The sequence below is a fragment of the Alnus glutinosa genome, chromosome 9 (genome assembly GCF_958979055.1).
Source record: "Alnus glutinosa chromosome 9, dhAlnGlut1.1, whole genome shotgun sequence".
Taxonomy (NCBI): Eukaryota; Viridiplantae; Streptophyta; class Magnoliopsida; order Fagales; family Betulaceae; genus Alnus; species Alnus glutinosa.
In genome coordinates, this window is record NC_084894.1 from 8769405 (window position 1) to 8795505 (window position 26101).

The 26101-nt window shown below is 36.0% G+C and overlaps 2 protein-coding genes across 2 annotated transcripts; both read right to left on the bottom strand.

Annotated features, from left to right (window-relative positions):
• Positions 1-233: 233 nt before the first annotated feature.
• On the bottom strand, positions 234-5207 carry LOC133878001 (uncharacterized). Its single transcript, XM_062316480.1, has 9 exons — positions 4818-5207; positions 4103-4289; positions 3852-3985; positions 3494-3606; positions 3082-3325; positions 932-1084; positions 740-819; positions 592-641; positions 234-493 (listed from the first exon to the last, which is right to left on the bottom strand). Exons 1-9 carry the CDS (start codon positions 5193-5195, stop codon positions 357-359), a joined length of 1476 nt encoding a protein of 491 aa, XP_062172464.1. The 5' UTR covers positions 5196-5207; the 3' UTR covers positions 234-356.
• Positions 5208-5606: 399 nt separating this feature from the next.
• On the bottom strand, positions 5607-9751 carry LOC133876733 (uncharacterized). Its single transcript, XM_062314986.1, has 2 exons — positions 9176-9751; positions 5607-8867 (listed from the first exon to the last, which is right to left on the bottom strand). Exons 1-2 carry the CDS (start codon positions 9749-9751, stop codon positions 5607-5609), a joined length of 3837 nt encoding a protein of 1278 aa, XP_062170970.1.
• Positions 9752-26101: the final 16350 nt, after the last annotated feature.

Here is a 26101-nt window from a genome sequence, read left to right on the forward strand (position 1 = left end):
CATCACCAACTACAATCTAATATTTATAAGTTTCAAAGAACTTGTGCTTTAGATCTTCTATGTATTAATCTTATTAATACACATAAATTACAGATAATAATGTAACATAAAAACTACCTTCATCAAATGAATATGCAATGGCCAAATGCTCAAGTAATTCTCTGAAAATAAAACACTACTTTTATTAAATAAATATGTCATACGAATTGGTTGTTAGGGTACTATCCCTAACAAGTACTATGAAGTATACATCAACTTCATTAGATATTGTACGTAGACACATTCAAAGGCATATGAAGGCTTTAATTTTCACAATGTTTTATTTCCTCTAGTGTCATCTCTGATGTGACTTCAATTTATTTCTTGAAAGCGAGAAGATCAGTGTAGTACTTGGTGATCCATCCTTTGATGATCTTAACCTCAACATTTCCCTGCATGACCAACCACTCTGGATCACTTTGCTTTGCTGGATGTAAATCCAAGCAATGAGAACCTGCAAAAAGAAAATTCACCATTCACTATGAATTCCCCTATGATTTCTTTTCTTTTCTTTTTTAATATCCTTTTTCGAAAAAATAGTTGAGTACACACCGTTAACAGTAAGGACAGCAACAACACTGTGTGATATATTTTCAAGCACCCTGGAATCAGAATAGAAAGGTGTTAATTCAACTTGGTCAATCGAGTAAACTTAATAATTAATTAGTTCTTTTGTGTTGGTAATTGTTTATCTGGTTACCCGCCGCTACTGTAAGGATCTTTAAGCCCATTGGAGAATATAATATTGCTGGCAAACTTGTGGAGAATTAATTTTATATCCTGCAATTTTACATTAAAAAAAAAAAATCAAACTGTTTGCAATATATTAATTATTTGAAGTTATTCATACTACCTTTAAAAATGTATGGAAAAAATAAATAAATAAACGTACATGGCCTCCGTAGTAAGTAGTGACCCAATGAGGACGAGGTGGGACACCATACAAGCTCTTGCACCTCTCAATAAAGCTGCTTAGAAGAAAAGGATTCGACGGGAACATAGAGTCATTGCCAATTCCTATGGGTATCACCATCTCGCTGCATCTCTAATTAATGCACGGAGATGTTAAACTAAAATCAAAGAGAGGTTTAAGCAGTACTCATAAAGGACAATTAGGATACGTTTTCAATAGTCATATCAAATTTAAAGCAAAAGGGTGGAAGTGTACAAATCAAGTAAATTTTATTTTGATGTGAATGTTTATTAATCGTGGGGACGTACGGGAAAATTGCATATGCCAAGGAATTAGTCTCTAGCCTCAAATAGCCTTGTCTTTGGAAAAACAAAAAAAAAAAATGTTAAATCTACTTTAACTTTTACAAAAGGAGTTAGCCTTATTAAGATGATGTAGAGTTTATTCATTAGTACTCGTAGCATTTTTTTTTATTAATTGTTGTGATCATCTCCAATGAATAAGCTCCACATCAAATTATCAATTAGTAAAGCTGATGTTGTAAAAGTTTAAATACATATAGCATTTCTTAAATATATATATTAATTCATGATAAATGTTTGGAATGCTACCAATTTTACTAACATTTCATTACAAACTGACATGATAGTATTGCTCACATAAGATTTACCACATCAGTCACTGATGTGTTAGTCCATGTGACACCTACATCAACCCCTATTCCACGTCAGTCACGTTACCACTCGAATGAATTGCTGGGACCGGTGGATGAAAGGAGACCCATCGGTCTTTAGCCGCGCGTGGGTCATTTTGGGGTTAGTCGCATGAGACACTCCTCCACTTGTGGAGGAGATGGGTAGTTGGCATGGTCGATGTGGGTGCGGAAGCAACAATGGAAGAGGTGAGCCAAAGCGGTGAAATGGACAAAGACACTAATGTACGTGAAAAAGAGGGGTTTAGAGATATATATGTAGTTGACATAAAAGTAATACAGGCATCACTTCTTTTTTTTAAAAAAAAAAAAAAATTAAAAAAACTACATAATAATGTCACATCAATTAATAAGTATTGCATAATATTGTCACATCGATTAATAAAGAAATATAACAAAGATAATAGCATCCTAACGCCGGCTGCCGATTATTTATTATGTTACAATACACTTGATGAAAGGTTCTAAGCTGCTAAAAAAAAATTAAGGTTTTAAGCCGCTAAAAAAGAGAGAGAGGGGAAAGAAAAATATACATTTTACCCCTTCAAAGTTTAACAACTTTTTCAATTTTATCTTCAATGTTTAAGAACCCAAACAAGTTTTGAAAATTTTTAATGTTGTCCAACTGTTACCGAAGTCGAAGTCCGTCTTCTTAGATGGAAATCAACCATCGCATGTGGGTTCCTAAGAGCAAATCTCTCCAAAATATCCCTAAAAAAAAATGAAGATGAACTAAAGTAACATATGGTACGGTTGTTCAATTCGGCCACTCCTAATGTGTGAATCTTTAAAAAGTAAAATGTATTTTTACCAAAAAAATAAATATATAAATAAAAATTTTAAACCACATGTAACTAGGTCCGTATTGGCATGCGTGCTTGGTGGGCCGTGGCAGAGCCAGTTTGGGACCTAAAAATCTTCAAATTTCATTTATAAAAATCCAATACTATTCCAAAGCTCTATATATATATATATTTGGCCTAGTACTATTAATTATTATTCCTGAAGCTGTAGCAGTATTGAAGACACAGAGCATTTCGTTTACTGTACGTTAATTAAAAGCAATTGCAAGTGTACGTAAAAAGCTCCCATAACTTTCTAAAATGTTGATGTCGGCGTCCATGAAGCTGTGACATCTGCGTCATCTACGCCCCTTACATGCTTGAAATAGCCCAAGTCTAGATCATCATAATTCTATGGTATATAAAATGAAAATTTAATAACTGCTAAAATAATTAATATTATTCTTGTTTTTGGCACATGGTATATATATATATTGTTCCATTCTGTTGTCGTTGTTATTTTTTATTTATCTCGCCGGCCGGTTTTTTGTCATTATATATATCATGATCTATTAGTTAAAAGCGATCGATAATATTTAAGAAGATAATAAGATATAGATGTAAATTAAATGTACCTGCCATCTCCATCCCACAGTTGTTTCAGATATATTTCTGGGTCCATTAACATAGCATGATCGATTTCCTTTATAAGCAACCACACTTCCAAATATTTTGCTGAGCATATCACTTCCAGAAGGAGCTCCATCAATGCCACCACAGACAATGTTAACCGGATAATGTGGAGGATGATTATATTGGGCTGAACTTGCATATATCGTCTCCAAATAGTCCTTCAGCTCAAAAGATGTGCTTAGGGGACTGAAATAGAAACAATAATATTCGAGTCATCGATCGATCACAAAATATATTGTTATTATTCTTATTTTCATTTTCAGTTTGTTAAATGTAATAATTAATTAGATCATTGCAAAGGCTATATATATATATATATATATATATATATATATATATATATATATTATTTACTTGCAAGTCTTGAATTTCTTGCTAAGGATTGAAAGGCCATCAGGCTTAGACGCTACTTCATCAATTTCGGACCACGACTTTTTTATGGTTTGGTAGCAACTCTCACTGGCTTCCTGCACACCATCCAAGAGATACATTTTTAATACTATTTAATAGAATCTTATATATACGACTGTCATACAACTAGAATGACATAATAGTAAAAATTAATATTTTTTTTTTCATTTTTTATAATGATTGATTTTTTACTGTCATATTATTAAGTTGTATGGCAGTCGTGTACATGTAGTCTACTAAATAACATTACTCAAATGAAAAAGAAGAGGAAGGAAAAGAAAGTATATATTCAAATTGTTACCCTAAAATCCTTGGTGACAATAAAAAAATATCCATCTTGGGGCGTGATGTCATCGAAGTAAAGGATTGGAGCAGATGAGGCGAAAGCGCCAATGGCAACATGAGGATATTTTAGCCGGAACCATGAAGCTAGCACTGAATATATAATCAATGAATAGAATTAGGTTAAAACATGCACGTCCCAATCGAGCTGTCAGAGTTTAATTCACATTCTATATATATATATCGAAGGAAAAGCAATTTGTGACCTACTTCCTCCATGGGATCCTCCAATGACAATTACTGGAGAATATTTTGCATCTAACTTTTCCTTTACATGAATGATGATTTCTGCATAATCTGCTATTGCTTGGGCTGAGTTGAAGTACCCGAGAGTGCTTGCATTTCTAAGCGCTTCTTCCCTTGATCTGAATGGTATTGACTTTCCATAATATCGGTGCTGATGAAAACAATATATATATAAATCGCTATATTAATACCATAAATGAGAAATTTGGTAAGATGTGGTGAATAATTGGAGGAATAAAGTTTTTAGAGCTTTTGTTTGTCTGTTTGCTTTTAGATATGCTATTTATCATCTATGGCGGAACAAGAATGTTATTAAACATGCATGCAAATCATTTTCCTTCTGAGGACCAGTTTCTACAGAAAATAAAGTGAGAGATTAAAATCGGTATCATGGCTAAAGACAAATTTATGAATACTAATTAAGGGTAATATTCACATTTGTTCTAATTGGGGTATTAATTCCAAAATTGGGGTATAGGTTGTTTTGTTTTACAACGTTGTTGAAAGTTGAGGTTTTGAAGTATGTTTCAAAAATTTGGTATCTGTTTTTTTACGAACCGATTGTAAAGAGTTACTGTTGTTAATACAAAATTGATTCTCATCAATTCATTAAAAAAAAAAAATTGTAAAAACCGGAAATGGGAGAGAGATCGAATGTTGACTTTGTGTTCATGAATACCTCAATCTGCACAGCGTTGTCAGTGAGAAATCCGATAAAAGCCAGGTCATCATCCAACGATGCTTCTGCGCCAAAATAAGCAAGAATTGGCGCGCTACTATTTGCGCCACCCCAGTACTTAGAGTTGACCATATATCTTTGTTGAAAAGTGGAGTAGCTTTCAGGCCTGTAGTTGAAGTGATTGCTTGTTTGATTATAGTAAAATGTTTGAAAGTCATCTGAAACGTTAACCGAAGCAGATACTGCTTCAGGATATTGTAGAATTGTTGGTCCAACTGGACTCAGCCTGGGAATATTGTACAGTGTTGCAGTGACAGAGATTGAGAAAATAAGAAACAGGAAAGGAAGCCATTGCAGTGAACATGTTGGAGAGTTCATGGCAATATATAAACTGAGCATGCGTTTCTGAGATTACAACATATATAGCACGTCTTTATATATAGGAAAAAAAAAAAAAATTGCTTATCTGATCCCTAAGGTTTGTAGTTATATCAAATTGATTCTTAGGATACAAAAATTATCTTGAAGAATTCATCCGAAAAAAAAAAAAAAAATACTGGGGTGAAGTTATTTATCCAAAATGGTCCATGCATGTCGTCCAACATGTCAATTTGGGTTCGACCGACGTAGCCGATCGAGATGATTCAATAGCTAGTGATTTGACCGAACTGAAACTCACGAATCCACTTCACAACCAATTGGCAATTGCCGATTTTTTTTTTTTTTTTTTGATAAACATTCGTACTGATTTCATTTATAAAACGGGTAAACAACAAGAGCATAAAACTCTTAATGGACCAGAGTAGGTAACTCTGAAATTACAATCTCTCTAATACTATTCGGATAACAATCAAGCCAAACTCGATCTGCGACAAACTGAATTCCCTCTTTTGCAAGCGAATGTGCCGCTGAGTTCGCTTCTCTTGGCGTATGACAAACCTTCCAAGCCCGAAAAAACCGGAGGACTTCGTGAATATCAGCCACAATGTGTCCATACTTTCCCCAATTTAATCCTGGTTTATTGATAGAATGTACCACTTGAAGGGAATCTCCTTCTACCATGATTTTGTCCAGCCCTCTGTTCTTACAAAATTCAACAGCTTTCAAAGCCGCTATGGACTCCCCAACAACCGGATCAAATATAAAATCCACCACCTGACTAGCAGCTGCATAAACCTTACCATTGGAATCTCTTATCAACAAACCAATACCCATCCTGCCATTTTTGTTGTCTAAAGCCACATCACAGTTAATTTTAAAAAAACTAGAAGGAGGAGGGACCCATCTCACTATAGATGTTCCTGCCCGAGTCTTCAGTACCGAATCAAAATCTCCCTTTCTCTTCAGAGAATTCCAATATTCGTTAATGAAAGTTGCATAAATCTTTATTATTTCATTTGGGTGGATAAACTCCCCATCATGAACCATCGAATTCCTCCTAAACCAAATACGTCTAGCAATCTTTGCATGAACTTCAATCTCTTCCCCACTGCACCTATCAAATAGATACTCCATAACTTCTGCAAAAGAATAGCCAGCCACATAGCTCTTTTGAATCAGTCTTCCCCCTGCCCCCCAAACATCAACCACCGAAGGACAATCCCATAAAATGTGCTTCACCGTTTCCAATTCTTTCTTGCAAAACAAGCATAAAGGGTCAAGAGAAATACCTTTCTTTTGTAAATTATCCTTCGTTGGAAGGATATTTTGACATGCACGCCAAATGAAAACCTTAACCGCATTAGGGACCTTCATTCTCCATATCAACTTCCACAAGTTTTGATCACTTCCATTTTTATAACATTCACCCCGTGTTACCTCTTGCCTATCTTTCTCAATATAGTAGGCACTCAGAACGGTAAATTCTCCATTTGAGGACCCCCGCCATATAAGCATATCAGGATTTCCATATTTGCTAAGAGGAATGGAAAAAATAATATCAGCCTCCTCCTTGGAAAAAACTGAATTGACAAGAGCCTTGTTCCACCCTCTAGACTCCCCATCTATTAATGTTCTCACCACTGCTTCCTCAGGCAAAATCGTTATAGGTGACTGAACTTTATACGTCGTTGGGGTAGGTAACCATTTATCCCCCCAAATTTTAACCAAATTACCATTTCCAATTCTCCATTTCATACCCTCTTGAATTAAATCTTTTGAGGACATAATACTTCTCCAAGCAAACGAAGGTCGTCGCCCGAGAGAAGCCCCCAAAAAATCTACCCTTGGAAAATATTTTGCTTTTAGTATTTGGCCTGCCAAACTGTGGGGATTATGAAGAAGCCTCCAACCCTGTTTTGCTAACAAAGCTGTATTAAAACACCTCAAATCTCTAAACCCCATTCCTCCATTTGACTTTGAGAAACCCAACTTTTTCCATCTCATCCAGTGGATCTTTGAATCATTTTCTTTATGCCCCCACCAGAATTTCTGCATCATGGAATTGATATCCATACAAAGTTTCTGTGGGAGAAGGAATACGCTCATGCTATATGTAGGAATAGCTTGAATCACAGCCTTAAGCAGTATGTCCTTCCCAGCCTGAGAGAGAAATTTTGTTTTCCAGTCATGCAGTTTCTTCCAAACCCTATCTTTAATATTCTGAAATTCCCGCACCCTAGATTTGCCCACCAGAGCTGGCAACCCCAAATACTTATCATATCTTTGCGTACTGGGGACAGCTGATAATCTTTGGATATATTCTCGAGCATCTTGGCTTGTATTCCGACTAAAGAAAAGAGAAGTCTTTTCTTTATTAAGCAGTTGACCCGAAGCCCTTTCATAACACTCAAGAAGGTTAGATAACCACCCCCAATCTCTCGAAATGGCCCTGCAAAACAATAGGCTGTCATCTGCAAAAAATAGGTGGTTTAAACAAGGCCCCTTAGGTGATGTAGGAACCCCCGAGAGCCATCCAGAATTCTCAGCTTGAGCTAGTAAATTACTCAGTGCTTCCGCACATATAATAAAAAGGTAAGGAGAAAGAGGATCTCCTTGTCGAATGCCTTGAGAGGGTTGGAAATTTTCTGTTTTTTGTCCATTAATGAGAACAGAAAAATTAACCGACTGGATACATTGCATAATCAACTCTCGCCATTTACGTGCAAACCCCATTCTTCTCATAACCTCATCCAAGAACCTCCACTCCACTCTATCATAAGCCTTACTCATGTCAAGCTTAACCGCAACATGGCCCACTTTCCCCCAATGATGAGTTTGCATGGAATGCAACGTCTCATATGCAGCAAGAATGTTATCAGAGATTAAGCGCCCCGGAATAAAGGCACTTTGATTTGCTGAGATAATAAAAGGTAAAACCCCTTTAAGCCTATTTGCCAATACCTTAGAGGTAAGCTTGTAAATAACATTACAAAGGCTAATAGGGCGAAAATTTGAAACTGAAGTAGGCTTTGGTTTCTTTGGGACAAGCACAATATGGGTAGCATTAATTTCCAAATCCATAACACCAACGCTAATAAATTTTGAAATAGCTCGACATACCTCATCTCCAACTGTACTCCAATTTTGTTGATAAAAATCTGCCGAAAAACCATCTGGGCCTGGGGCTTTTAGCGGTCCCATCTGTTGTAATGCTTGGCTGACTTCCTCTGGAGTACAAGGTTGTAGCAAGTGCTCATTCATCTCATCTGTAATTCTGCTTTCCATTCCTACCAGACATTTCTCCACATTTTCTAATCGGATTGCTTGAAACAGAGTCTTGAAATGATCCACAAAGGCTTCCTCAATAGTCTCCTGTTCTCTGCATACCACGCCCAACCGGTTCTGAATTTGCTTTATCTGATTATTCTTCCTTCTCTGGTTTACACAAGCGTGGAAATATTTTGAGTTTTTATCACCAAATTGAAGCCAATCTTGCTTAGCTTTTTGCCTCCACTTTAAATCCTCCAGTTCAATCAAATCATTTACTTCCTCTTGCAACTGTTTGATATTTTCCATCTCTGCCTCAGTTTCATCAACTTGGAGGTTACCAAGTTGTTTTGTTCTTTCTGTAATCAGGCGGTCATTAGGATCAATATTGACTCTTCTCCACTGCTTGCAAACAACCTAACTCTTCCCAATTTTTGTCTTCACACCCTCCCAAATATCAGGGCTAGGGACTTTAACTCTCCAAACCTTCTGAACCACTTGCTTAAACCCTTCTTTTTTTTGCCACCATGATTCAAACCGAAATTGGTTCCTTCTTTTAAAAATACCACCTGCCGAAGTATTAAGAGATACGTACAGGGGAGTGTGATCCGAACTTCTAGCAGGAAGGACTTCCACCGAAAGATTAGGAAGTCTCAAAGCTAAGCATGAAGTAGCCAAGACTCTATCTAATCTTTCCTTAATAAACATACCATCATACTGCTTGTTTGACCACGTGAATCGTGAGCCAAAAAATCCCATATAAGCCAATCTGCATGTCTCCAACGTTGATTGGAAAGCCACCATTTGAGCTTGAGCTCGAGCTCGACGTGCCCCCTCCCCCATTTTTCTGCATCTTCAATTATTTTGTTAAAATCCCCCATGCATAACCATGATAAAGGTGATAACGTGGCTAAGTGTCTCAAAAGATCCCAAGATTCCTTCCTCTTATGGACCTTCGGGTGTCCATAGAACCCCGTAAATTTCCATGAACAATCAAACACTTCAGAAAAAATTACCCCATTAATATGCCTCAGGCTATAGTTTTGAATTGTTACCTGAAAATCCTCCTTCCAGAACAACGCCAAGCCACCACTTCTGCCAACACAGTCCACCACAAACACACAGTCATAACCCAGTTTGAACTTTAAACTTTTCATCCTGGCTGTTTTTTGCTTAGTTTCCATTAAGAAAACCATATCGGGTCGCTTTTCCTTCACCATCCGGCAAAGATCCTGAACTGTCCGAAGGTTCCCAAGCCCCCGATAGTTCCAACTTAATATACTCATAATGCTTGGCGGGGCTGAATATCAGCCTCCGCCTCAAAGTTTTCTGCAATTAATAACGTCCCACGTCCCTTTTTCACCGATAAAACCCCTGCTTCATGTGCCTCTCCTATATCTTTTCTACGTTTTTTTCGTCTTCATCTGCACAGATAAATTGGCCGTAGAGTTTTTTTCCAACATGACTCGTGACTTTCTCCTCCAGGTTGTTTCTCTTACTGGGGAGACTGCACTGACGTGAGTTTCACCCACAAGAATTTCAGCCGATTGACCCCTTTCATCCAAAAAAGAAGGCTGGACATGGCTCTCAATTTCCTGTCTAATAGGTATGTCCACCAAAAGTTTTGACAAAAAACCGTCTGGATCAATCTTCTCACCTGGTGAAAAAAGCCCCCCTCTAGGGTGGGTTGCAGCTGCATTTGGGCCAACAAAAGCACCAGAAACCTGTTGTTGCAAGCAGCTCGAACCTCCCTTAATGTTTCCTGTTGAACCTCCCCTATCATTTATCTCCATTGGTGAAATTGGGCCCACACTAGGATGGGTTACAGTTGCAAGTGGCCCATCTGTAGCCCCATCAACTTGTTGTTTCAAACAACACGATCCTCCCTCGCTGTCATCTGAAAAACTGCCCCTTTCCTTTATCTTCAACGGTTCCACTTTCAACAAGGCCCCCTTCTGTGGACTGATCTGATGTGGCAGGATAGCATCCCCTTTATACTCGCCCATATTTCCCGCATGTGAAGGTGTGTTAGACCTCGCCACGTAAATGCAACCCCCTGTGGCCACCGTCTCCACCGCCAAACACCGACTGTCACCCCTGTGCATTTCTGCAGTGGCCTGGTTTTCAATATGACGCTGGATACCAGTACCACTGTCAGCCCCGGATTGGCTTCCTTCTTCTCTCACCGATCCAAAGGCTGTGGTCGGGGATCCATGTACTCCTTCATTCCAACCTCTACCGTTTCCATGCCGTTTGTAAGTAGGAGACGCTCTTAGCCAGGTACCGAATTGCGCTTGTGAGGACTCTCTAGGAGAGAAAGCCCTGTATTTGGCTGAACACCCCCCTGCTCCGTGTTGTATAACCCCACATCGAAAACAAAACGTGGGCAATCTTTCATACTGGAATTCAATCCATGACGATTCCCCGTTAAGTTTCAAAACTCGGCCCCTCGCCAATGGCTTCATAATGTCCAGCCTTATACGCACTCGCAAATACTCCCCCCATCCAATACCATCAACATCTGTCTCCACCTCTTCCACTTCTCCCACCGAGCTTCCTATTTTTACCCCCATTGTTTCATTCATGCATGCCAACTGCAAATGAAACATACGAACCCAAAACAAAACCTTCGAAAACTCCATTCTGTCAGGTGCAATAAGGCCATTATAGTCCTCAATAGAAAACAAGTTCCCTTCAAAAATCCACAGTCTACCTTCAAGCACTCTAGATTTGTCCCACCCATTATCAAATTCCACTAGAAACAGATTATGCCCAAGATTCTTAAAAATAGTGGTTCCAAAAGGTTCCATCCCCTAATCAACGTAGATTTTATAATAAATTATATTTATTAAATAGATGAGACTAATAATTATATTATAGATAATAATATTTATATTATGTAAATATAGTAAGCCTAAAATAAAATAATGGAGTTTGTTAGGGAAATTATCCACTCAGAAAGGTTGTGGGCCACCAGGCCTATGACTAGCCCACAATTAAAGCCCTAAATGATATTAGGTCAAGCTATCAGGTTTGTTGTCAATTCTCAGCCTATAAATAGACATTTATAACAGGTATAACCCTAGACTCAATTTTTTTTAAGCACAGTATCTCTCTAAAATCATGATCAATATTCTCTGACTCAAGCATCGGAGGGGGATCGTCGGTACCCCCGACGCAGTTATTTGTTATTTTGCAGGTCGTGAAGAACAAGACGAATCATCAGGCAAATCATTAGGCAATACATCACCATGCTGGAAATTGCATCAACAAAGTTAAAATAAATAATTAATTATAAGTGTAAGTTTTAATGGAATTAAAAACAATAAGCTAAATAACAATTTATAAATGATAGAGATAGTATAAAGTGGAGGTCCTGATATAATTAATAGAAGTTGGAGTTAAAAAAATAAAAAGAATCTTATCCTGACACGTGTCACTATCTGATTGGCTAAGAGAAGATTACCCTATCTTTTCCCAACTATCCACAATGGATCAAGTCTCCTACTCACCCTCTCTCCCTCTTCCTTTTCTCTTCATTTTCTCTCCCTTTCCCCTTCTTGCGCGACTCATCTATTCCTCTCCCTTTCATTTTATTTCTTTTCATTTTCTCCTTCCCCAGTACTCACGTCTCCTCCATTCTTCCTTCTTTCTCCTTTCATATTTTCTCCTCTCTTCTTCACACAAGAAAGAACGTCGAGGTTTGAGAAATTTAAAGAAAATAAGAGAAACGAATACACCGAAAGTTAGGGTTACCATTGAAATCCATTAACGTTCTTAGACAATCTCTGACACCGAAATTCAAGGGTGCCAGAGATTGCCGAAGGAAAGGTGAGAGCTGGCTTTTTGGTAATTTGCTATAGAGATTATAATAAGATTTGTAGTCCTAGCTAGATTCGTGGTCCTAGCTTTTTTGTTTTTTGTTTTTAAGAAATAGTCGTTGTGTATTAACATCCATTGACTTTTCTATGTAGGAGTTGTAGAGACGGCCAAAGAGAGATAATTTCTTATAATTTTTTTTTTTTTGGCAAAATCATTATGTTTCTAGGCGTTGACAGTTAATTTTTCTATGGGATTAGAGTCTCCCGGAAGAGACTTTTTTTTTTTTTTTTTTTTTTAATCTATACTATCATCATCATCAATATTATATATTGCCATTTGGGGGCCGCCTTCTTGGACCGGCGACCGCCAAAGTCGCTTAATGAATGAGCCTCCCTGACGTGATGACTTATGCAGCTTTTTTTTTGAACGGGAGCAATTCATTAAAAGCATAACGCCTGAAGGCAAATACAACGCCCGAAGGCAACACAGAGTCCCAAATCTAAAACATGAGCCCAAAGGGCCAAGGTAGTGAATAGAGATGAAGAATCCCTAAACACAAAGCCAGGAACAAGCCTGACTTGAAGCAGCTAACTAATGCAACAAGTTAAAATACAAGAACAAACATTTGACCCTCTCTAAACAATAAGGAACAATCCACCTAATGTGAAAGGGCCTGGTCTAGCTAACGAAGCCACAAAAATGCCCATGTAAATTTAACCCATTACACAAGTCAGCTGTGAAAGGAAGCAAGAATGTACATAAGACAGTAACAAAACGCAAGCCGGCAAACGGAGGATCCTCCCTGACCATCAAATGAAACCAAAACGCACGGCATCCGAGCCTCCCCTGTTGCAACCTGAAACAGATCTTCCCGAAAAAGCTCCATCCAGAAGGCCAAAAAATGGCGCGTGGCCCTCACACGTAAGCAACATCTCGGCGCGTGAAAGCCACGCTCCGAGCGTGAAACTTCGACACCGCCGGAGGATGAGGCGACGGGATCAGAGACTGACAACGAGCACCACGGGGAGAGTCGTGTCTCAAGAACTCCAGCGAAACCAAGTAGATCTAACACAGAAGAAAGCTGGAGACCACACGAACAAAGAACACTCCCTTGGACGACTTAAACGAAATGTCGCTGTCAAAAACCAAGAAAAGAAGAAGAAAACAACAACCAAAGAGACAAATAAACAACTCCATAGCCCCAACAGCTAGGAGAACAATAGCCTCCACCGGAAACTAGCCGGAAGAAACAAAACTCCCACTGGGACAAGCCAGGGGACACAAAAACAAAAACCACCCTAGCTCCTAAAGGAACTAGAGGGAGAAAAACATCACCGAGAGGAGGGAGGCGAGAGGCCTCCCTCCCCCGGAGAAAAACAGCCCTCCGAAACTTTCTTTCTCTAAGCTAAGAAAAAACGAGACTTTCTCTCTCTAAACTTATGTAGCTTGAATTGTTGTCATGGCGTTGTAAGCAGATTGATAATGTTTTGGCCTCACAGCATAATTCAAGTCACAACCAATATTAGATTTCCACAGCATAAATCCCGTGGAATTATTTAGGTTGAATATTGTTTTCAAACTTAAACATTTACTCATAAGCCATGCAAACTTATTTAGGTCACTTAGATTTCATCATTATTTTTAATAATTTTCATTTCTCTCTCATAAACCATAAAATCAAAGTCACTTTATTTTTCTGTTCTTTTATTTCTAGGCAAAATTATTTTTCCTAATTTTCTTTGATTCGCTGTCGTCTTTAGGTTTCTGGTCAAAACCATGGTTTGGGGGATACAACCTATACTACTTAATTCTTATCTTAGATGCAATTAAATTTTATAAAGAATTCTTTAAACAGTTATACATCTTTGAAGTTGCAATAAATAATTATTTTTATTACAATCTCATATATACTATGTAGAAATGAAAGTGTGTGACAGAATTAATAAATTTTTGAAAAAGTTTTAGTCATAAAAAAATAAAAAATTGTTAAAAAAATAGTTTTAAAACCTAAAGATTAATTCAAACATTAAATAAATAGTTTTTTTTTCTTATGCAATTTAATTGTTTAAGTCATTGCACTAATATACCAAGTTTATTTATTTTGATGCTTTTCCAAGTCTATCTTACGACATTACTGGTTAGGGCTTTGTTTTTGAAATTTGGTTGCACTCCAAGATGCAGAGCTTGAAATCCGTAGTCCAGATGCAAAGTCTTTTATTCTCTGTATCATAATCTTATTTTAGAGAAATTATAAAGTCTAAAATTAAATAACTTTTTTTAGAATTTTTTTTTTCAACTTTATAATTTTTTTTTTTTAGAAATTGGTGGGGGGGGGGGGGGGGGGTCATGGCCCCTGCCTGCCCCCCTCCTTCATCACTGTGTATGTAATTAATTAAGAGGAGTAATAATATTTGCTCAACTTGTGCACAACAATCCTTATGGTTAATGATTAAAAAAAAAATACTGAAATATCATTACACATAAGGATTGTTGTGCATAAATTGTATACCTAACACCCCACATGTAAGGGTTGTCTTTGATCCCGAAAGGACTGGAAATTTAAATTTATAGCCGTTAAAGTGTATACGATGGGACACTTGGATATAAACAATATGATTCATCACGTTGTTAAGCTGCACTACCTCCCATATAAACATTGATCACTCAAGACATTTGCACACGGCTGGCTAGCTGAAGTATGTTTTTTAGCTCTAAGATATCGTAGTGGTTGCTGAAAGCTGGGATGGCCAATTGGATCGATGGTGTAATATCCAGAAAAAATAAAATTAAAAATTGTAGATAATAGAATAAGAAAGTGAATTAAATACAGAAATCGAGATGCTCTGAAACGCATTATACAAAATACGTACACTACCAAAAAAAAAAAGGATTTACGTCGTTTCCTAAACGACCCCAAATAGCCTTAAAACAATGCGAATTTATTAGTGTCATTTGATAGTCGTGATCGATACACCAGTAGAAAAAATAATTTCTCGTCGTTTAGATGTCCAAACGACAAGAATTAGCATCGGTTATTGTTAAACAATGTAAATGGATTTACATCATTTAACAAAAAAGATGTTAATTGTTTAACATCATTTCTTGAAATGATGCTGATTTAACGTCCTTTTTAAAAAAAAAAATAAAAATAAAATAAACGATGCTCAATGTAGTTAAATTTTTTTTTTTTTTTTAAAAAAAGAAATAATAATAGTAGAAACCCACAAATAAGGTATTTTCATATTACAACCTCGATCCAATGGCTCTTCCCCTTTGCACACCACAAAAGTGACGGCTCTTCCCTGTGTACATAGCACAACGAATTTTACCAACTACTACATCGCACGACTGATGTGAATTTGAATTGTACTCGCAAGTGCACGAATCATTTGCAATAAAGGGTTTTGCAAGTACGAAGTCGATCCCACAAGGAATTGTGTTATTGAAAAACAATTTTGTTTCTAAGCTAATTACATCTTAACCTAGTTCCAAAAAAGATTTGATTTTGATAAATAATAATAATAAAAAAAACATAAACTAAATAAAGTAAAATAAAACAAAAGAAAAGATACTAAGGTTTTGGAATCCACACTCACCAAATCATAGCAACATATTCTCATGTTCATCAATATACATCCGAAGTTCTCGCCATACAAATCTTATGTATGTTTTACTATGCTTCAAAAAATCATTAAATCATTCAATGAATCCGTTCTTTGCACAAATCACAAAAGACATCCGGTTTAAACTAAATCATCAAATGTATCCGTACAACGAAATACAATGGATATCCAACGTTTTGATAAATAAAAACCTAAGCAATCAATTATGTGAAATTATCTTAAATCATCACATGTATCCGTAAATCACAATAGATATCCAAGAATTATTCCACAAATTGAAAAGAAGTAAAGCATTGGAAAAATTAAACCAAATAAAATCGGATAGTATAAACTTACATAAAAATATTGTTGCTCTTCAAAGGTGAGGCTACATCCTCAACCTTAGTTGAAAATCTAGCTACCCATGACTATGAAAAATAAATTCTAAACTAAAGAATAACTTAACTAAAGTAAAAACAAAAGAATATATTTGGTCTTTAGCTTCTCCATCTTCTTTTTCTTGAGGCTTAGAGGTCTATTTATAGGAAGAAAACAAATCCTAGAAGCCCTAGAATTTCTATTTAAATCAGAGGTTAGTCTCCTAGTTTGAGTAGGAAACTCAAAACACAATTCAAGAAGGAAAAGGACTCCAAATCCGTCCAGATTTATGGTCTTTTATTGTGGGACACTTTTGGCATAACAGACGTCCGAAATCCTATTTCACAATAATTTGTAGAAAATTGATTTAGCTTTCCAACGCCGCTTGATTCAACTTAATCGGATATTTGAGCTGAAAGTTATGGCCAAAATATTGTGACATGGGCAGAATCAAAAATTTAGTCCAATCCGATTTTGACTCCAATTAGAGAAATTCTGATTTTGTCCTCTCCTTGATTTGATTGAACATAACCACATCATCTAGGTCTTCTCAAAGTGTGCTTTCTTTCACCTTAAAGCTATTATTTTCTCTCAAGGTCCTGTAAAAAACTAAAATACCAAAACTAATAAAAAACATTACAAAATAACAAAGCTAAAGGTTTAGTAAATGTAAATTTAAAGGGTCCACATATGCAATATTTGACACTCATCAAATACCCCCAAACTTACATTTTGCTAGTCCCTTAGCAAAACAAAACAAAATATAAAATGAAAGCACAAAACATAAATCCTCTTTCGTGAGAGAAACGATTGCATTTAGCATATGCAACAAGCCTTTTAAAACCCTAGGACTCCCTAGAGGACGAGTGAAGTCTCGTGAGGGTTTGCCAGGAATGATACCCACAAACATTTTAAAACATTATGTTGTTGATAAACAATGACTTTCATACAAACACATGGTTCATACATCATGAGCAAGTTTAACATGGTGAACATCACACTTATATCATTAGGATATCAAAAATTATTCAACTCATAGCTGGAAAATTGAGACAATTCAGGGTCAAATGTGTGCAAAGTGAGACAAACATAGACTTATGAGGTTTCAATTTTTCTCAAAGTTTGTGTACCCTGAAATTCATAGGAATCTTATCAAATGAAAATAACCAAGGCTTAAATCAAATGTGCATTTTTCTTTCTCCCCCCCCTTTTTTTTTTTTTTTTTTTTTTAGGAAGTGCAATGTCTGACTCCCTTAAGCTTTCTATTTGACCTATGTAACGAGTGTTGGGCCAATGACTCCCAAGCCAGATGATTTTAGGGCACTAAATGTAGAAACATCCCTAAGAGCTTAATTACTCAAGTCAAAAAGGCTACGAAGTCAAACTAGCCATACAATCAACCAAATTGAATTTTCTCATCTTTTTATGTGTACACTCAATGAGGCAAGAGGCCCAATTGCTCAATGAGAACTCAAACTGATGATTTTATTATTATTATTATTCTTTTTTTTTTTCTATTTTTTTTTTTTAAATTTAAGCCAAGGTTTAATCAACAAATCATCCTACAAATCTCAAGATACACATTCATCAATTCAAATCTCATACCTCACAGAATCAATGCTAATGTGCTTGTGATAAATAATTCAAACAAGTGAAGTCTCTCTAATCCAACAAATGAGTTAGAAGATTCAGAATTCTAAAGACATGCAGTGTTCACATGTTAAACAAACCAATGATATGCAAACCACGGTTGCAATGTAATCATGCTCAAATAACAATATAATTTTTTTTATAAACAAAAAGACAAATAAACTTAAACAAACAAATGGACAGAGTGTTTTTTCATACCCCCAAACTTGAATTACACATTGTGTATGTCTAAGTGCGAGATCGTATCCACAGGGAATTGCGTTTTTGCAAACGAAATTTAAATCCAAATTAATTTAATCATAACCTAGTTCCAAAAATAAAGAGATTATTTTGTGAATAAAAATTCAAAGCATAAACAAAATTAACTAGAGTGAACGTAATCAATCAAACAAAGCACTAAGGTATCGAAATCCGCACTCACAAACTCATAGCAACATATTCCCATGATCAATAATATTTTCCAAAGTTCTCACAATAAAATCTTAAGTATGTTTTACTTTTGCTTCGAATAATTAATCAAAATCATCCCATGTATCCATTTTTTACACAAATCACAAAAGAAATCCAATTTAAATTAAATCATCAAGTGTATCCGTAAATCACAGCAAGATATCCAATTTAAATCAAAACATCAATTGTATCCATAGAATAAATCACAAGGGATATCCAATTTTTTTAAACAGAGAAAACCAAGCACAATCAATTCTATGAAACTATCCTAAATCATCAAATGTATCATTGAATCACAGAAGATATCCAAAAATCATTCCACAAAATTAAATTTGAAGTAAAACAATTGAAAATCAAACTCATTAAAATTGAAAAATATTACATCACATGAGAATATTGTTGCTAATCATAAGTGAGGCTTCATCCTCAACCTTAGTTGAAAATCTAGCTACCCATAACCATGAAAAATAAATTCTAAACTAAATAATAACTTAACTAAACTAAAAAGAAAAGAATATATTTGGTCTCTAGCTTCTCCTTCTTCTTTTTCTTGAGGCTTAGAGGTCTATTTATAGGGAGAAAACAAATCCTAGAAGCCCTATAATTTCTATTAAAATCGGAGGTTAGTCTCCTAGTTTGAGTAGGAAACTCAAAACACAATCCAAGAAGGAAAAGGACTCCAAATCCGTCCAAATTTGCGGTCTTTTATTGTGGGACACTTTTGGCATAGCAGAAGTCCGAATTAGGAAAATCTTATTTCACAATGATTTGTAGAAACTTGAGTTAACTTTCCAACGCCACTTGATTCAACTTAATCGAATACTTGAACTGAAAGTTATGTCCAAAATATTGTGACATAGGCAGAATCTAAAATTTAGTCCAATCCGATTTTGACTCCAATTAGAGAAATTCTGATTTTGTCCTCTCCTTGATTTGGTTGAACATAACCACATCATCTAGGTCTTCTCAAAGTGTGTTTTCTTTCACCATAAAGCTATTGTTTTCTCTCAATGACCTGCAAAATATTAAAATACCAAAACTAACCAAAAACATTAGAAAATAACAAAACTAAAGGTTTAGTAAATGCAAATTAAGGGGTCCACATATGTAATATTTGGCATTCATCAACGACACCAAAACTAGCAGCAGAACACTCACACCATCTTGAAGCTCCACTCAGTCACCCACTTTGCTTCACTCATTAGCACGGCACCCACTTTGCACGGTCAAATCGCATAGGCGCTGCACCACATGTACCCATCTGTGATACGAATGAAAGCATAGGGGGCAAAAAAAAAAGTTGTCAAACCACAGGTACCAATAAGGTGTTTAACCTTTTTTTTAAAAAAATAAAAATTGGAGATGGGGGTTTCAAAGAAGCTGCAAGTGGATGGAGGCCTTGTACGACCTTCATTGAAGTTGGTAAGCATGAAAGCAAGAGGGAAAGAGAGCCAAGACAATGATGAGGCCAGGGTACGTATTCCACAACCCCAACAACAGAAGAAGCGAGCACTAAAAAACAATCGATTTTTAGTGACATGCACTTAGTGGCGTTTTTTGTGGTCTAATAGGTCACTAAGTGTTAGTGGCGTGTAATTAGTGGCGTTTTTGACAGGCCACTAATCAGTTTGTCACTAATTCTCATTTAGTAGCGTGTTTAAACTACCACGCCACTAATTAGTAGCGTGGCAAATTGAGCCATGCCACAAACTTCAGTGGCGTGTCAGATATAGCCACGCCACTAATTTGGTGGCGTGGGTTAGGAACAGCCACGCCACTGATTGTGGCGTGGCTGTTAAAATAAAAATGCACCTAGTACATGTACTGGGTCCATTTTTTGAATATAATTATTACTTTTTTGTTACTTTTTGGAAAACGTAACAATTGTTGAGGACTATGATCTACATGCGGTGGTGTGGAGTTGTAAATCTGCTACCGCCAAAAAGACCATTACTATCGCCGTCGCCGCCGCTCCAGAAGACCCTTTGGCTTGTCTGGCGTCTCTAACTTTTGAAGAGGAAAGCAACCCATTTTCTTTTCCCCATCTTGTAGAGCCACCCACAACCACTGCTTTCTAGGAATTGCAAGAATTCTGCAAATCCTTTTTCCCCACCACTATTGCAACAAGTAGCCACGGTATCAATCCAAATTCCTCCCTTTTAGATATACAATGACGAAGATATCCAGTGCGGCTTACTACCACAAGTAGTTCCATCAAGTCTCATTTCAAACCCGGATCTCCTTCTTCCACTGGTTTTGCTGGAATCCAAGACCAACAACAACAAAATCTACCATATCAACAACGACAAGTACTCCATCAACAAGAGTTTCAAAGGCCTCAAGCCAATCCTTGGCTTCCATGTCCTTACCAACCATGCAATCTTAGGCCCACAGATCAAGAAAAAGAAAAATTAAAAAAAAAAAGAAAAGAAAAGAAAAGAAAAGAAAGAAGAAGAAGACAAAAAAGAAGACAGTAAGACAAGAAAGAAGAAATGAAGAATGAATCATACCAGTGTAGGGGAGAAGAGAGAAGATCTTCTATAAGGAGGAAATAGGGGAAAAACGAAAATAAATACAGGGTGAGCGGGAGTGGAAAAAAAAAAGAAAAAAAGGAGGGAAAACGAAAAAATTAGTGGCGTGTCATAAAGTGAGTTACTGTAGCCACGCCACTAAATTGCTAATTTTTTATAGTGGAGAATACCCGAGAGATCGCCTTGACCACCACCACCAAGTAGGAGTGAGCAATACCTACAGGTACCCGCCCCGCCCCATTAAACATCAAAACTGTGTTTTGCATGCAAGACATAGGCCTTTATTTGGGTTGCGGGTGGGCCTCTTGAAAAATTCCCGGGTCCCTGCCCCACCCCATACCCGCATCGCATCATTTAAAAAAAAACTAAGTTACTCTTTGCGTGCGTGGCTAACCTTAGCAATGTAAAAAAGAAAAAAAATCCTAACCCTAGCACAGCGCCGCATCGCAGCCCCCTAGTCCCCTAGAAGCGTCGTCATGCCACGCCGCCGATTCTCATCTTCTTCAACACCAAAAACTAGCCTCCTCCAACGACAAATCTTCATCTTCTTCGGAGGTATTTTCTGTAAAATTGTTTTGTGTGTATTCTTAATCTTTGAACTAAACTGTAAACTTGTATTTTCTTGTGATTTATTATGTTTATTGTTTGGGTTTGCAGGTATTTTTGGAGGAATCATCAAATCAATGATTCACATTCACGGTTCACAGCCTCACGGGTCTATTTCTAACTTCTAAGTTCTAAGGGATTTTGGCTTTGCAGGTATTGTTTGTTCTTTGTCTTCCTACTGGATTTTCTAAGGATTTTCGTTGTGTTTGTGTACTTGTGATTTGTGAATTTGTGAAGACTGTGATTGACTGATTTGGTTACTATTGGCGTCCTCACTGTTGTAATCCTTGTTGTACGCTTCGTTTTTTTCTTACTCTTTTGTCTTGGTTTAGGCTTTGTTTGGTTCCCCAGAAAGGAAAAGGGAAAGTCAAATTGGGTTTTTTTTTTTTTTTTTTTTTTTTTTTTTTTTTTTTTTTTTTTTTTTTTAAGAATAAGTAGCTCTAGTTAACTGAGCTAAAAGTTGCATTGGGCTCAATTTAGAAAAAAAATAAAATTAAATTAAAGGCTCGGGATGCTAATTTTCTTATACATTTTATAGGTAACCAAACAAAACATGTAGGTTAGTTTTCACTTCTTCTTTTTTTTCCTTCTAGATTTGAAATAGAATTCCCCGTCGATGCAAGTGGATTTTGGCTAATGATAATAAAGTAATCTTTAAAAGGAAAAAAAAATTGGTTGGTATGCTTGTTTGTTGGGGAATATGCTAATTAACTTAGTAAATGATAGGGTTGTGGTTAAATATTTAGAAGATCATTATTCATTGGTAACAAATTATTGTTTTATTAGGTAAATAACGTAGTAGTGTTCAACCTTGAATAGGGTTTTGTTGTTTTGTGTTTGGTACTTTGGTTAGTTGCTTTGGTGTTGTTTAGCAAGTAATAGCTGTGTTATATGTAGCTCCTGTTTGCTATTTTATACATTTGTCATTCTGTTGTATTTAGAGCCATTTGGTTTTGCTGATTTGTGTTTGGTACTTTGGTTAGTTGCTTTGGTGTTGTTTAGCAAGTAATAGTTGTGTAGCTCCTGTTTGCTATTTTGAGAGATTTGGTATGGATTTTTGCCTATGTTGATTTTTGTTTTTTTTTTTTTTTCCACTTAAATTATAGACTCAAGTCATGGATGATTCAACTAGTGGTACTACTAGTTCTAGTTCTACTTCATCTAGACCTAGTCTTTTGGATACTAATATTGGTTCTAGTTCTTCAACTATTGGCCCTCAAAATCCCAGTTTAGCTCTCCCACCAAAACCTAAAAAAATTGAGCAAACGTCAACGGTTTGGAAACATTTTACCAAGTTAGAGGGGAATGACCCCAATGATCATAAATCACAGTGCAATTATTGGAAGAGGGAGTTTAACTGTCACCCTAAAAGCCATGGTACTTCATCTATGTTACAACATATTAGGAAAAGCTGTAAAAAATATCCTAGTAGTTTTGATAACACAATCGAAGTTGAGCTTTGAGGCTAAAAGGACAAGCGGCAGTGGGTGAAGGATCTTGTGGTAACCTTGTGATTGCTAAATATAATGCTTAAAAAATAAAGGCAGCAATTTCTAAGATGATCATAGTGGATTAGTTGCGATTTAGGTTTGTGGAAGGTGAAGGGTTTTAGGACTTTATGAAAACAGTTGAACCTAGGTTTTCAATTCCTTCCCATTTTACTGTGATGAGGGATTGTGTTAGGTGATAAGTCTTGAAATATTCAATTCAAGACCCCTTATTTGCATTTGTTATACCTAGTTTGTGTTGTATATATAACTTTTTGTTGTAGTTTTGTGTTATGTCTTATTTTCATATCGTAGTTGAAATCTAGTTCAAAACACTTGAATTAGACCTGAAAATACATCAAGGGCAATTTGGTCATTTTCATAGTTCAAGGTTGATCCTAAAAAGATGAAAATCGGCTAAGGCAAATCGATCGATCGATTATTTGTATAGCCAATAATTCGATCGATCGACTTTCATATACTTACATAGGTCAACATCCACATTCTTGGACATCTCAACTTCGCAACACTACAAATCACACTTTAATATGAAATATGTAATACGCTAAAAGTCCTAATATTACATGTAGAATCCTAATCATGTGGATAAAACCCTAATTGACCTTTACTGCCATCATCACGGTGCTCAATAACTGAACGTTCAGCCCTCTGTGACAACAACTAAAAACTTAGATCTAACTATATGATCCTAATTTCATACAATAAACTAACTCCTAATCATTATAGAAGTCCTAAAACGCATCATTTAGCATACATGCACCTTTAAATCAAGCATAATCAATCACAACCCCTATCCTGGTTCTTAAAGTGTTAAAAAAGAAAGATCTTGTTTCCAAAATCAAAAAACTTTATAAGTCAGTCATGTAATAGCATTTGAACTTATTATAATAGAGATATCTAGCTATTTTTTTTTAATTCTAAAACAAGATCAATTGTTTAAATCTCATGCAAGAATCATTTTCCTTAAGATAAACCATAAACTTAACTCATAATAATGAAAATAACTAAACACAGTTAGATATGAGTTTAGATAGTATATGTACATAGAAAAGCAGAAGGTAAAAGACCTAGGTCGAGATGCTTACCTCAAGGTAGTAGCTCTCAAGGTTTGAAGATCAAATCCTCAAAATGTCCTCTCTCACTCCTTTTATTTCTCTCTCTCACTCTAGGATTTCCAAAGGTTAGGGATGACTAAAATGAATGTTCTTGATGAAAAGGTTGTTATATGGTAGAAATATCTAATTTTATTTGCATGCAATTTCCCATTGAACGATCGTTCCTCGAGTCAAACATTCTTTTCCCTAGGGTTTGCATTGAATGATCTGTGCTCATAAAATTCTAGAATTGTTTAAAGTCTTTTAACACCTTTTGTGGAACACACGAACATTAGTGCAATTGTGTTTATACTTAAAGATAATTTTTACACTTAATAAAAATTGCCATGAGTTGTAAATCGGTAACTATTTAAAAACAATTTCCACGTAATTATGCGGGGTGTTACAGTAACAATATAATGTATGTATTCACATGTTCATGTCAGGAAAGTTTTGAAAAATATAAAAGTTTCTCTCTCTATCTCTCCCATTTTTTTATATTTTGTAAAAAGGATTTTTCCTTGCATTAACAAGAAAGATGGAAAAAAAAAATTAAAAATTAAAAAAAGTTCAAGTACACATGACATTGTTGATTGCATTTCCTTACTAAACATAGACTCACAAGTTCCACTTGTAAATTGTTAGAATTTACACAAAGGCTCGGAAGAGCTTGAGAGCTTGGACTTCTATCCTTAAAGGCCAGGAGATTATAGTATTTGGTAAACCTATACGAAGCTTTGACAAAAGATGATCGGGTTTGGGTTGTAATAAGTATCTTTTGAGTATGTAAATAGTTTTAGAAAGTATGAACAAAGTTGTACAGATATGTGAATAAATATAAATGAGGATTTCAATTAGTGCTTTGGTATTGTTCTTACTGCTACAATTCCGCTCCTATTTTTGAAGTTAAGTCATAGTAGTAATGGCTCACGAAAAAAAAAAAAGTGGAAAGTTGGGGCGTTACAAGTTAGTGTCAGAGCAAATCGGCTCTAAGGATCCCTAGGAAATGATTTTTGCTTGGATTAAGCATAGGACTGAATTTACACAAGAACATAGGTTATGATTGACCTAGGAAAAGAATGGATGCAATAATAAAGTCTAGTAATAGGGTGTAGGTCATGTGTAATAGTTTAAGGAAAATTTTAGAAGTTTAAGCAAAACAAATAAATATTTTTCAGAGGATGTCTATATTCTCGAGGCAAGGCAATGAGGGAAGTAACAATGGCGAGAGGCTTTTTCAGTTGGACAAGGAAACAAGAAGGGAAGTAACGATGGCGAGAGGCTTTTTCAGTTGGACAAGGAAACAAGAATTTCCTAGATGCTACCTAGGCGTTGGAAGGAGTAACAAATCGATTGGTGGGAGCAGTAACTAGCAGTCGGGGAAAAAGAAACTCAGAACAAAACAAGATCGAGGATGTTCTTTTAAGGAATTCAATAAATATCCTTACTCTAGAGTCAATGGGAACCTAGACCTAATAGAAGCATATCAAAACGTTACCTTATGGACATCAAGGAACTGCTAAAGAATTACGAATTGCACAACAGAGCAAAAGGTGAACCAGTTTGCTATTTGTAGAGGGGGGGGGGGGGGGGGGGGGGGGGGGGGGGGGGGGGGATTAAAATTTTTTAATGTTTTTAATATTTTTAATTTTCAATTTCTTTAATTTTAAAATTTTTAATAAGGCATAGGGACATGTGTTTATTTTTTAAGAGTATTGACGTAGACTTTCGTCAATTTATAGACGGAAGTTGGACAAATGTACCATCTCCGTTTTTGGTCCAAAAACAAAGTACCATCTACGATACAAATTAAAACATAATTTTGAAAAAAAATAAATAAAGTTATTAAATTACAAGAGTCAAAGGTATTTAACCCTTCAAAAAAAAAAAAAGGTTTGGCTTTTGGTGACTTGACCACTTAAGAGTAATGGTTCGGCCACCCAACAGCCAACTCTCTCTTTTTTCTTTTTTCTTTTTTATTACAATATGAATGGT